Source organism: Sturnira hondurensis, unplaced genomic scaffold (assembly GCF_014824575.4).
Source record: "Sturnira hondurensis isolate 20B ecotype Veracruz unplaced genomic scaffold, ASM1482457v3 Scaffold0010173, whole genome shotgun sequence".
Lineage (NCBI taxonomy): Eukaryota > Metazoa > Chordata > Mammalia > Chiroptera > Phyllostomidae > Sturnira > Sturnira hondurensis.
Window position 1 is genome coordinate 640,423 of NW_028082804.1, and position 13,161 is coordinate 653,583.

Here is a 13,161-nt window from a genome sequence, read left to right on the forward strand (position 1 = left end):
AAAAGTGCCAGGAGATGTGGTCAAAATGGACATTTCTTAAGGTCCCTTATGAGAGAAAATATTTGTTAAAGTCATCTCATTTTCAAAAAGAATACACTTTCTACAACATAATGAATCTCTGGTACATAGTTTTCCCTTCTGTCCTCCCTTATTTACCCCTCACAGTCCAGGGCAGTGCTGCTCAACAGAAATACAAAGAGAGCCTGGGAATTTTAAACTCCCCAATAGGTGAAAATAATTTTAACAATATACTTTATTTAGCCCAGTATAGCCAAAATATTATCATTTCAAGGTGTAATCAATATAAAATTATTAATGTGCCAGTTTATATTATTATTTTTTAAATCTTTTTTAAAGGTTTTATTTTATTTATTTTTAGAGGCAGAGGAAGGGAGGGAGAAAGAGAGGGAAAAAACATCAATGTATAGTTGCCTCTCATGTGGCCCTCACTGGGGACCTGGCCTGTCACCCAGGCATGTGCTCTGACTGGGAATTGAACTGGTGACCCTTTGGTTTGCAGCCCAAGCTCAATCCACTGAACCACACCAGCCAGGGCTATATTATCTTTCTTTGGACTGAAGCTCCAAAATCTGGTATGTATTTTGTACTTACAGTACATCTCAGGTTGGGGTGGTACAAAGCACTCAACCACCACAGTGGCTAGTGCCTACTGCATTGGACAGCACAGGTCTAGAGAAACTTTTTCTTCAAAGACTTGCTGATTCCCCTATTTTGTCTTTCCTTCAATCTTTTCATCAATGCACACTTGTTTACATACTGTTTGACTTACAGTGTTAGTCTAGCATGAACTTGAGCTCCTTTGAAGTGCTTGACGTATTGTTTGTTACTACAGACACAAAAGAGCGATTCTCAGGGGCTCAGCCATCTCCGAGTTTAGGTCGCCCCGCCAAGTCTTCTGTTTTGTTCAGTTTACTCGATGTGTTATAAATGACTTCCCTGAAATAAGTCTGGCTCTCAAAGTGACCGTAGTAATCACACAATACAAAGAAATGCTTCACTATAAATTATTCAGCATTTATGATCTGTTGAATAAAGAGTTACAGAACAAGTTAGGAACTCTTTCAAGGACTGGATCTGTATTTTATCCATTGTGATCGTCTCAGGGACATTACAGAGAGAGCAGCAACTAGCTTCAGACATATCTGAAACCTGTCAACGAGCAGCTGGCATCGACGTACTAGTGATGAAGATGAGCCAATGTATTCAGCAGTATGTGGCACTATGTCATAAGGGGCTTTACAGAGGACATGGGACAGACACGTTTCAAGATACTCATACATTCACAGGATCACGAGTAAGAATGTGGTATGGTACACGGACTGGATGCTGTGGTTGCCATGAGGAGTACTCACTTTTTCAGATCTTTCTGCTGCTTTTTGGCTTGTGCACGCCACTGGTGCATAGCAGGGAGGAAGCCACTTATGTACAGTGGAAAAAGTATATCAACTAATAAAGCTGCATTTGACTGAGAAATAATTGTATCACAGCTGTCACTGAATTAACTCCATAAAGTGATCAATACAACATGTGCATTACATTTTATGAATCAGAGTTTTGTTTGCTGATTCATAAACTAGCCAGTAGGCAACAAGAATATGATGCGTCAAAGGAAGCATTATATAATCTCCATGCAATAACTAATACTTCAGAAACAATTAATGCAACATTAGACAGGGATCAAATAAGAAACTCGGCACACACAAATATTCTGAATGTGGAAAAAATGGTAATAGTCACAATTTTTTCTAAATTAGAAATACAAAATATTATTTTGCATTACATTTTAAATTCCAGCTTAGGATTGATAATCATTTTGGACATTTGAAAAGGATTACTGGGAACTACATACCAATGCATGGTTTTGGGGGAAAAAGAATTTTGGGGACTAGAACCTGTCCTGGATTGTTATGCCCTGAAGTTCTCTGTTGTAGCACAGCTACGCCAACTGCAAATCTGGGCAGGTCTTATCCACTGACGTGTGTGGCTCTGTCCTCAGCCAGGAACTCAAAGTGGTTCTCACTTCCCTTAGCATTTCTCTGGGGAACTGCAGACTGGATCTTTTGAGCAAGGATTCGACCAATCAGGAGAGGAGATCAATGTGAAACTGTGCGTGTTCCTCTGTGAAAGTTGTGTAAAGGATGGAGACCTTGGTAAATATCAAGCAAATTTCCTTCCAACGACTGCTGTGTCTTTGGGAAGCACCTCTTCTTCGTAGATAAAAAACTCAAAACGTAAAACTTATCCTGAAGTCCTGGGAATCATTAATAACCTTTTTAAATATAAATATTCAAGTTTGATGTTATATGTTGTTATAATTTCCATCACTTACAACATAGTGTTTGGAATAAAATTAAACCACACATGTTGGCAGCAGCTGGGGATGTGATCTGATGATATGCTAAAAATAGGTCACCATAATTTAGCTTTTGATAAAAATACTTTTCATAAGGAATGTAAATGGATATTTTTTCCTAATTCTAGACATATTCATATAATTGGAACTGAATCACTGCATTTGCTAGTGCATTATGGAAAAAAGAAATGTTTAAGATAACAATCTAATCTAAGTTATAAGATAAATGCAAGTAAAAATATTTTTCATTTAAGAATTTAAAACTGATAGTTCCACAGAGTGGTGATGAATATATTATACATATTTATGTGGATTTTACAGGGTGTTTCAAAAGTCCCTGAGGACATACAGAATTCACAGCCTCAGCATGTCTTTGCATATAAACACAACTTTTTTCTATACTCGTTATAATAAATGCTGAAAATGGCCCTCATGTGCTGATAATAGAGATATTTTTGTTGTCAAGGTCACTAAGCATCAGAGGGGTCACAGATGCCATTTTCTGCAGGGGGACTCAGGGACTTCTGGCTCATTCCTGTAAATTAGTTATCCAGATAAATATGTATAGACACATATGCATTATGCATAGTCACAACATAAATATATTTAACATTTAAGAAAATTTAGATAGTCTACTGGTAAACTGACATATGTATACAATATAACTTGTATTTATTCATAGGAATTTGATTTTTTTGTTTTTTTTCAAATGTATGATTAACTTAATATTTATTTCCCAAAGTTGTTAATAAGACTCCTTTATAAAGAAGCAACATGTTTTACTTGCACATACATTTTTTAAACTAAAGTTGAGTAATGAAAATTAATATTCACGAATAAATAACTAAATGATGGAATTTTCCTTTTTTTTAGCAATTTTGGTTTTCATTTTATATTGTATAATTGTTTCATTGAAACTGTGGTTTTTAAAGAATTGATTCAAGTGAATGTTTTCTCTTTTTTTTGCTAGTTAAAAATCACATTGTCTGATATATTAACATATGTCAGCTTCCTACAGCAACCCTATGGGTCTGCCCACCTGTGATGTCATAGTAAGGAGGGGCTTTTCTTCAGCAGACTCCTCCCTCGGTATCTCCTTCATCACCATGGCAACAGCCTTATCTGCCGCCCTAGAGCCTTTTCCCTATAACAGTGAAATCAACAATGACTTGTGTCAGGAGAAATCTTTAACTTATTATTTATTACAAGATATTCTAATGTTTAAAGAGCAATCCAACATAAATGAAGAGGTAGGCTGCTGCAAGTGAATCTTGAGGCTTTTGGCTGAAGAGAAAAAACACAAAATCTGAAAAAAGATTGTTTGTGAATTTTTAGTTAGCTCCTTTTTCACCTTTACAGCTGACATTATATTTAATTTTAACATAGTATTTTATATGTATAATATATTTTAATGCAATTTACATGACATGAACACCATTTTTATAGTATAGATTTTAAAACATTATGGATTGCCTGCTATGTTCATTTATAAATTATTCCTATATAATTCCTAAAAGCTTTGCATAACAATGAGAAGTCCTGGACAAAGATCAGGGTCGGGGTCTGATTCCCACCAAGGGCTTGGTGAGAGGCCTCTGGAGTCTGTCATTTTGAGTGGATTGGGCATAAAAAGAGTAAAAGTGTCATAAAAACCTCTCAAAATTCTTCAAGTGGCCTAATATCACAGGAATTCACCCAGCTTATTTTATGGAGGTAGTATGAAAAAAAATTGTAACTCTGTTTTTGAAATCAGAGAATTTTGATGGAATTTTAGAATGTCTAATTTGGAGAATCTTGTAAATTCAGATGCAAATAAAAATGATTAATAATAAGGCATTGATAGATGCAGGCATAACTATAGATATAGGTATATATTTCTCCCTGCATTTTTTGTCTCATTACAGGCAGAGTCATAGACTTTACAGGGGGAAGCTGGCTTTCTGACTTTTTGGTTTACTAGATTATTAAATTTTGACAGTAGATATGGTATAATTGAAAAATATCACTTTTTTAATCCAGTTAGAAACACCTTATACTATGTAAAAATTAAATAATCTTTAAGCACTTTAAAAAGAAAAAAACTTCCATTTTCTTAGGTCTCCGGGCAGAGCCTCCCTGGAGAAAATGATTTTATACTAACAGCATACATGAGAATCCGTGCTGCAAATCCACCTAAAACACAAGTGTAGCACACAGAGATAGTATAGCAAAGAAACAAAAATGGTCATATGGGTTTGTTGTCTGAAAGGGAATTAAGAGCTAGGGTCAATATTAACTCCAGAGGTTAATAAATCTTGATACTTGCTATGCAAAAGGACCGAATTATGTTATTATCATGGTCTTGCACAGGGCTTTAAGGATTTAGCAGGTAGGTTTATTCTGGGAAGAAAAGCATTGTCCATTTTTTCAGTCATTTATTTCTAAAATGTAACAAGTGGCAGCTTTTATTTATGAAAACGAAGAAAGACTTTATAGTTGTTAGATTTTAAAATGAGTGAATCTCTTTACAGTGCTCAAAGTTTATTTCTTTGCTTTTTAATTCAAGAACTAGCGTTACTGAATGATAAAGTGTTACTTCTGTGGTGAAGTACCAACTACAAGAGATTTTATTCATCTGCTGTAACAGTAGTTACTATCATATATGTTCTTAGGGCCAGAATCCTTAGAATAACTGACTTGTGGAAGAATAAAGGGAAATACTGATTGACTACATAAAAAATCATGGTGCATAATGATCCCAGGTTTATTATTTATTGATGCAATGTGAACTTCCTAAAATAGAGTTGCATACAACTCAGAATTCTGGGAAAAGATTTGTTATGGCACTATTAAACTATTTTACATTTTTCAAAATGTAAAAATTATTTCATTATATGCTATAAGCTTTATAGCTACACTCATTTACAGATTATAGTTTAACAAATATTTTCGCAGCTTACTTTTTTTTCAAAAGAGCAAAATCATTTGTGAAGAATTCTTTCCATGCTCCAAAAAGTTCTAATAAGATAGCAATAAACAGGGTGGCATGCTTATATTTAAATCCCTAATATACTTAAAAGAACAAATCTAATGTTATAAGGTATAATTAAAAAAAAATTCAGACTCTTATCTTGAGCTAAGAAAAAAAGTCAATTGATGAGCATCTCAAAAAATTTCAGGTCAATATACCAATACACTATTTATTTGAAATGCTACCAATCCATAAACTACATCTAGATATTTTTCACATGTGCAACTATAATAGCTAGAATTAGCAACGGACATGCCATTTCACTAAAACAAACAAAAAACAAAACAAAACAAAAATTAGTCCTTTCATGCTGAACTCTAGAACAAAGCAGTGGTCAGCTAGAAAGGAGGTATAATTAACACATGCGGTGCTTTTTATTTCTTGCAGAAAAACCCACCAAAGCCAGAGTCAGGTCACTTTTTTGAAGACAGTGCCACTTTTTCTTCAAGGTTACACCTACTACCTGAAAAGAGTCATGATACCCATGTTAGTGCCTGCTTGCAGTTCTCACAGTTTCTTTTCTTAATAGCCTTTAGCTTTTGAGTTACTACCCCAACAGCCTCACTGCTTTACCAGGGTGGTGCGGTCCGAGACCAGAACGGGAAGGTCTGCCACAGTGACATCGCTGCGTCTCCAGACACAGGGTCTAACACCACTGCCAAGTCAAGTGAATGCACCTACGTAGCAAAGCAAGATTTCCCCTGGATCATACTGCCATCTCCACCTGGTACCTTAAAATTAAGGTGTGTTATTTCTCACTTGTCCATTTATCTTGCAGGATAATATATCTAAAATTCAAAACCCAACTGATAACTGATTTGGCAATTCATGAAGCTACAGAACTTTGCTCATCAGCAGCTCTGCAAGGTGGACAGTAATACGACTACACAGGTTTTTTTCCTTTTTTGAAGTCAGTGGCTTAAGAACTATATTTGCACAATAATCTGGACTTCAAGCTCAATTTCTAAATATAACCATACCAGAGGATAAATAAATATTAACTTATTACTTGAAATATCATGAAGGCGGCAGAAATGGAATACTCACTGAATATACACTCAAGCATGTAAGTACATTAAGGTCGCATTAAGCCTGTATGCTTTTACATGGTTCTTGGTGACAAGAGAAAAGAATGGTGGGACTTTAAGTTGATTACCACATCATGACACCCTCCAGCAATTATTTCAGCCTCTTTCTTTTTTTTATTTTAATTTTTATTTAATTCTTTTTTTAAATTATTTATTTATTTATTTATCTTTACAGGGGAAGGAGAGAGGGAGAGAAACATCAATGTATGGTTGCCTTTTGTGCGTCCCCTGCTGGGAGTTGGCCTGCAGGGAACTGGACTACAACCCAGGCATGTGCCCTGACTGGGAATCGAACCGCGATCCTCTGGTTCGCAGGCCCGCGCTCAATCCACTGAGCTACACCAGCCAGGGCTAATTTTTATTTAATTCTTGTTCAAGTACAGTTTTCTGTCTTATATTCCCAGCCCTTCCCCGCCCAGTGCTCCCCAGCCTATTCCTTTTAAAATAATATTTCAAAACCACATGTTCCCACTTTCTTGTTGAGTTTATTGAGATATTTTTAAGCTTGTTTTCTTGGTAATTTGCTGTAGAAAATTCTTTGATATTTCTCTTTATCAAAGAGTTCCCTCAGCAATAAAATACATAAAATTATAGCTTCTCCAACAAATAATANGAATGGTGGGACTTTAAGTTGATTACCACATCATGACACCCTCCAGCAATGATTTCAGCCTATTTCTTTTTTTTTATTTTAATTTTTATTTAATTCTTGTTCAAGTACAGTTTTCTGTCTTATATTCCCAGCCCTTCCCCGCCCAGTGCTCCCCAGCCTATTCCTTTTAAAATAATATTTCAAAACCACATGTTCCCACTTTCTTGTTGAGTTTATTGAGATATTTTTAAGCTTGTTTTCTTGGTAATTTGCTGTAGAAAATTCTTTGATATTTCTCTTTATCAAAGAGTTCCCTCAGCAATAAAATACATAAAATTATAGCTTCTCCAACAAATAATATTTCTTGAGAATAATTTTTCATTAACTTCTATTATAAGAGCAGGCATAAATGAGTGAAACAGAGAGCTTAGCAAGTAATACTAAAATTATTAAGAAATAATTACTAAAATTATTAAGAAAACCCAATTTTGGCTTACTTTTTTTTTAAGTATATAATATAAGAAACAGTAAAAAGTATTGGAAGTCACAGGATCTTCTCAGGCTGGGTGCCAGGCTGTGAAGCTACCAGATGTCTTGAGATGAGGGGTGTTGGCTCCAGGCCTGCCTCACACGGGAGGGAACTAAAGTATCTGGAGAAGCTACTATGTGCTGGGCACTCTGCTAGGTGCTTTATGTATTTTTACTTCTTCAATTGCATGAGACTTCTGTGGGGTATAAATGATCTATGCTAGGTGGTTTGGGACATGGAGGCTAAGAGAAACCGTGATGTGGCCAAAGGCCTCAAAGCTAGAAGGGGGCTGAGCCAGGATGGGAACCCAGAGCCTGAGCCCTGTGCTTCTTGCCTCCCGCACTCTCATCTCCCCACTTGGCTTCAGGAGGCTGGCGGGCTCTCCCGGGCAGCCCTCGCTGCCTGCTGTCCCTGATGGCCATACCTGCAGGTGTTTAAGAAACCATCCAAATTTTGGGCAGTAACCACTTCTCAGTACAATGATACAGTCTGAATCAAGCAAATATTTTTGAGAAATATTTTCTTCAACTCACAATGGTCCATAAGAATCAGGTACCCATAACTTCTCTTATAAGCACAATTCCAACAAAATGTTTGTCTCTTCTACCTCCATGGAAAACTAACCTCAGCATGTCATGTACCACATTCCTTTTTATTCTGTAAATCTTATTAGGTTTATAATAAGCTTTAGTATATCTGTAACTCTGATTAAAATGCTAACTCAATGCTGTTAAATGCCATCTTTACTAGGATTTTTCTGAGATCTGTTTTGGACGCATGCAATGTATTTCCATGGTTCCACAGTCCATTCATAAGCAATTTTCTGGTTGTAAAATCTATTACTACTATATAAAGATTTATACTTTAGAAAACTTTTAATTATTTTTAATCTATCAATAATAATCCAGATTCTTTTTATCAGAGATATTAAATAGAAGCTATAGAGATATTCTAAATTAGGGGAGAATTAAAAGACTACAGTAGTAGTCATCTTTAGCAACCCCACATTATCTATGGCTTGAATTTAAAAACTCTTCTTTTTATTCTGATTACAAAAATTAATATATGATTGTCAAAAATTGAGAAAAAATAAATAAGAAAATAAAAATAACAAGCCTGATGTTTTCATGCATTTCCCCCCAAATTTTGTCTGTATAGCATTGAAGGTAAAACAGTGTTTTAGGATGAATGTTTTAAAGCTACTCAAACTACCATCAAATTTATGAGTATGAATGTATTCAACATATTCCTTTATATATACAGACCTATATCAAATACCTGCCATCTATAACATTTTGGCAACTCTGTTAGAAATGAAATGGTATTCAGTTTTGTATATGCTAAAAAATTCTGTATCCCATAGGTTCTGGACCCTGAAATTAAATGTACCTGCAAGAAACTGGCTACAAAAAGGTTAATTTCTGATGGCTCTTCTCTGTTGTCATTCATGTGCAGAGCCAGGATTATATTCCTTTACTCAGGAAGGTAAATGTCAGGGTGTTATGCTCTCTTCAAACTTCCAACATGGGAAAATGTCAGAGCCAAGTTTCCCAGTGTGCTCTGCATGCTGACCCTGCCTGTTTACCCACACTTTCTCCCTTCACAGTTCAGTGTGTTCCTGTTCATGTTTCTTTCAACACAGAGGACGGTTACCATGCTGGTTCTGTCACAGTTACCTTTAACTTATTTTCCCCCAACAGAATGTTTTGTAAATTTATTTATATTTTAAATATACTTTATTGAGTATGCTATTGCAGTTGTCCCATATTTTTCTCCCCTTTATTCCCCTCTGCCCTGTAACCCCTCCACCATCATTCTCTGTACCATCATGAACCTTAGTTCATGTCCATGGGTTGTACACACAAGTTCTTTGGCTTCTCCATTTCCCATATTATTCATAACCTCCACCTGTCAGTTTTGTACCTAGCATTTATGCTTCTTAATCCCTGTACCTTTACACCCATTCTCACCCCTCCCCCTGAATGTTGTGTAAATTTAAAAAGGGACGCAAACAATTTGAAGTAAATTTGGGTATACTGGTCGATCTTTATTTCCAAACATCCCAAAGGAAGCACAGATGTAGATGTAAACAGCTGGGAAGTATGGACAGAGTTCTGTCTTTTCTTAACTAGAGATTCGTGGGTGGAATTCAGAAATCCTAATAAACTCACCATTGGTTCAGTGATCTGTTTTTAGCTGGAAATAATGTGATTTCTGATTTCTTGATATGAGTAGGAAAGTTACAGCGAAGTCATTGGTTTCTGTCTTTTAAAATAATGACATGGGGCATTTAAAAACACAGGACCCCGTCAGCACCTTTTTTCCACCTCCAGCATTAGTTGTATTTTGCGCAAGCTTCCCTGAGCCATCACCTTTTGTGGGAAGTCTTCTGAGGTGAAGAAGGAGTGACTCTGCTGACATTCTACTGTGGAACTCACGTAACTTCGGTTTGTGTTACGTGCTGATTGGCACTTTTTGTGACACCTTCCTGACTGCGTCTGTGGTGGTGGGAGAAAGGCGTGAGTCACCATCTCTACGGCCTCTAACCTTCATCCTCCTCCAGTGAAAGTCGCTGGGTTCCAAGCCCACCACGGACATATTTACCTTACTTAACCTGAATGATTGGTGCTGAGGGACATTTGTGACTTTTGTGGGCCTCTTCCTCCATGAAAAATGTTAAAAATTGTATTTTATGATTAAGTCGGTATAAAGACAAATATTTCTGACTAGATTTACTGTTACATATTCACTATTATACGAGTACTTTGGGGGGTTCTGATTTTAAGAGAGACTAAAATAATAACATTTTGATGGACCCTTAAAAGTAACTTGGGTCCTGTGAACTGTGTCCACCGTGCCTAGTGCCTCAGTGGACTCTGGGCTGGTGACTGCTCAGCAGTCGGTGTTGCTTCCCTGTGGTTGCTCTGCTGTCACTAGAGCCGACCTGTCATCACCTCTAGGCGGTTCATTTCTGCAACGACTGCTTCAACTCCCCTCCCCCGTCCCCCACTTCCATCATGGTTGTTCCTGCCCTAATGGACCTCTTTGCTGAGACTGTCCCTATTTTTGTCAGGATCCACCTATCTTTTAACAATGCTGCAGCCTTCTGACCCCACCCTCATACACCACTTTGCTTCCTACAATTTCTGTTACCTGAGGTCAATAGCAGTCTGAAAATATTAAGTGAAAAATCCAAGAAATAAGCATTTCATAAATTTTAACCTCCATGTGCTTCCATGGAAGTTAAAACTTTCATGTGACAGAATCTTCTGTGCTCTTGATCTGCCCGCCTGGGGTGTGAATCATCCCCTCGTACAGCATCGTGCGCCATGCTGAGCGCACTATCCACTTGCTGGTCACTTAGTAGCTGTCTTGGTGATCAGGCTATCACAGTGCTTGTGTTCACGTGACCCTCGTTTTATCTAATAAATGCCTCCAAAGTGCAAGAGTAGTGAGGCCGGCAATTTGGATATGCCAAAGAGAAGCCACAAAGTGCTTCCTTTAAGTGAAAAAGTATGTCTGTGTGGGAAACATCACAGTATATTTAGGGTTTGGTACTATCCAAGATTTCAGGTATCCACTGGAGGAGGTCTTGGAATGTATCCCCTGCAGATACGGGGGAACTACTATATTCATAAGTCTTATTGGATGCTCAATTAGTAGCTTCCATCTTGCAGTTCTTAACGCACTTTCAGAAAACTTAGGCCCGAGACAGTGAACGCTGGCATGTGAAGTGGTCGTGACTCTTCAGGTGCAGGCTCTCCGTGGGACGGTGGGCCTGGGCACTTGGTCTTCTCCTGCCTCAGGGTGTGTTCCTGACTATTCAGGGGCACTTCTGAGGAAGCGGAGTCGAACTGCGTCTCTACATTTACTAAAAAACATCAGTGCTTAGTGATCAGAGTCTCCAATAGGTTCCAAAGCACTGCTCGCCATTTTTCCCAATAATGCACGGGTCATATGAGCAATAAAACTGCTCAGTACTCGAACTTCCTGAGTTATCCACGCAGACTAAGCTCCCCCCAGGGACCTTGTTATAGTCCTTTATTTTTGTGAAATGTTCTTTCACCATTTCATCAATGAAACTACCTCGTGAGAGCAAAGATTGTACTTATTTCTTTTGAACTATTTTCAATTACTTGGTGTAATTCTCTGTAGACACATAACAGACACTCAAGTTTACTTGTGTGTATCCAATACAAGTACTGGATAGTTCTCCCATGTTATTTAAAATACTGAAATGACATAATACAGCCAACTTCGACAGAAGGTGATTCTGACGTAGATATGTCTTAATTAGATTTTAAATGAAGTTTCAAGCATCTAAATAAAAACTTATTAAAGTTAAATAAAGTGTTGCCAAGTAAAGGTGCTGACTATTTGCTGTGAGGGAAAAATAAACCTTCTTTTTAATTAATAAGATCTATTTGTTTACAATCTATCATTTGTTTGTTCCGTTGAGAAGTCTAAACATCCCCCCACCTCTCTCTCCCTATGTCCCTGAGGCCTATTTACTCTGTTTGCTCAGCAAGCTTCCTGGACAAATGGTCACAGTAACATCACTCAGTTCCCACTCACCTGTTACCGGTTCTGAATTAGTAAAGCTTTACTCTCAGGATCACTGTTATTAATGCGGCTTTAAATCACTTGGAACCTATTTTATGTTAATATTGAGCTTCTCTGTTACACACTCGCAAGCAACTTTTGCTGCCTGGTGGTCTGGCTTAAAAAATTGTTTTCTTTTCCTCTTTTTTAGCCTTGTATTGAGGATGACATTAATAATATATATTTGAGAATTAAGAAGTAATGTGGATGAGATATTAAGATGATAAAGCCTACATTTCTTATTTACATCTTGAGAGGGCTTTGTATGAAATACATAACCAAAATTGTGATCCTAATTACTAATTAATACTAATTAATTAATTAGCAACCCCTAATACTAATTAAGGAGTTAGTATTGTCATTTTCAATTTCTTCTTCTAAATATTTCAGATGATTTACAAAACAGGCACACTTTGGGGGATTATTCTAAGAAAAGGAAAATGCCTAAAAGCACTCAGTCCTAAAGATTTTTTTTGTTATTTTTTTCTTTTAGAAAAATGTCCCCCCAAATACAAGTACTCTAGACTGCTCATCTCTTACTTGCAGAAATGGATGGATGTCCCAACACTCAAGATAAAGCAAAGTGTTATGGAATCATTCATCACCAGCATGGTTAGTTGCTTTAATTATGCTTAATTGTTGGTGCTTCAGGCGGGCAAGGTGAAATTGGCCTTTTCCTGGGAGGAAGCAAGAGAAGAGGCCTTGAGGCCCCGTTTCTAACTATATCCAGGCAGCCAGGCCGGTGCGGGAATGCTGACGGTTGGTGGCAGGAAATGCGGGAGGATTCACGGCCAAACATTGGTTTTTTAAAATCATTCCCATGTTTGACATATTTTCTATGATTGAGAAGATTTGCAGAATACAACAAATAAGAACCTTGTTGGTAAATATGGGGTCAAGACCATGAACAAGTTTCCTGGGATTGACCTGATTAACTGTGGAACTCCTCTACTTGTCAGTGCTATG

At 37.1% G+C, this 13,161-nt stretch overlaps 1 protein-coding gene across 5 annotated transcripts in view; it reads right to left on the minus strand.

Annotated features, from left to right (window-relative positions):
- Positions 1-13,161, minus strand: part of PEX5L (peroxisomal biogenesis factor 5 like) — a 215,772-nt gene that overhangs the window by 78,277 nt on the left and 124,334 nt on the right. For 3 of the 5 annotated variants that reach the window (XM_037058792.1, XM_037058795.1, XM_037058794.1), the window contains one exon: positions 3,414-3,518. In XM_037058792.1, the coding sequence (XP_036914687.1) occupies positions 3,414-3,518 (105 nt within the window). Of the gene's footprint in view, positions 1-3,413; positions 3,519-5,781; positions 5,848-13,161 lie in introns of all 5 variants that reach the window. The other 2 variants (XM_037058793.1, XM_037058791.1) reach the window with 1 other exon arrangement.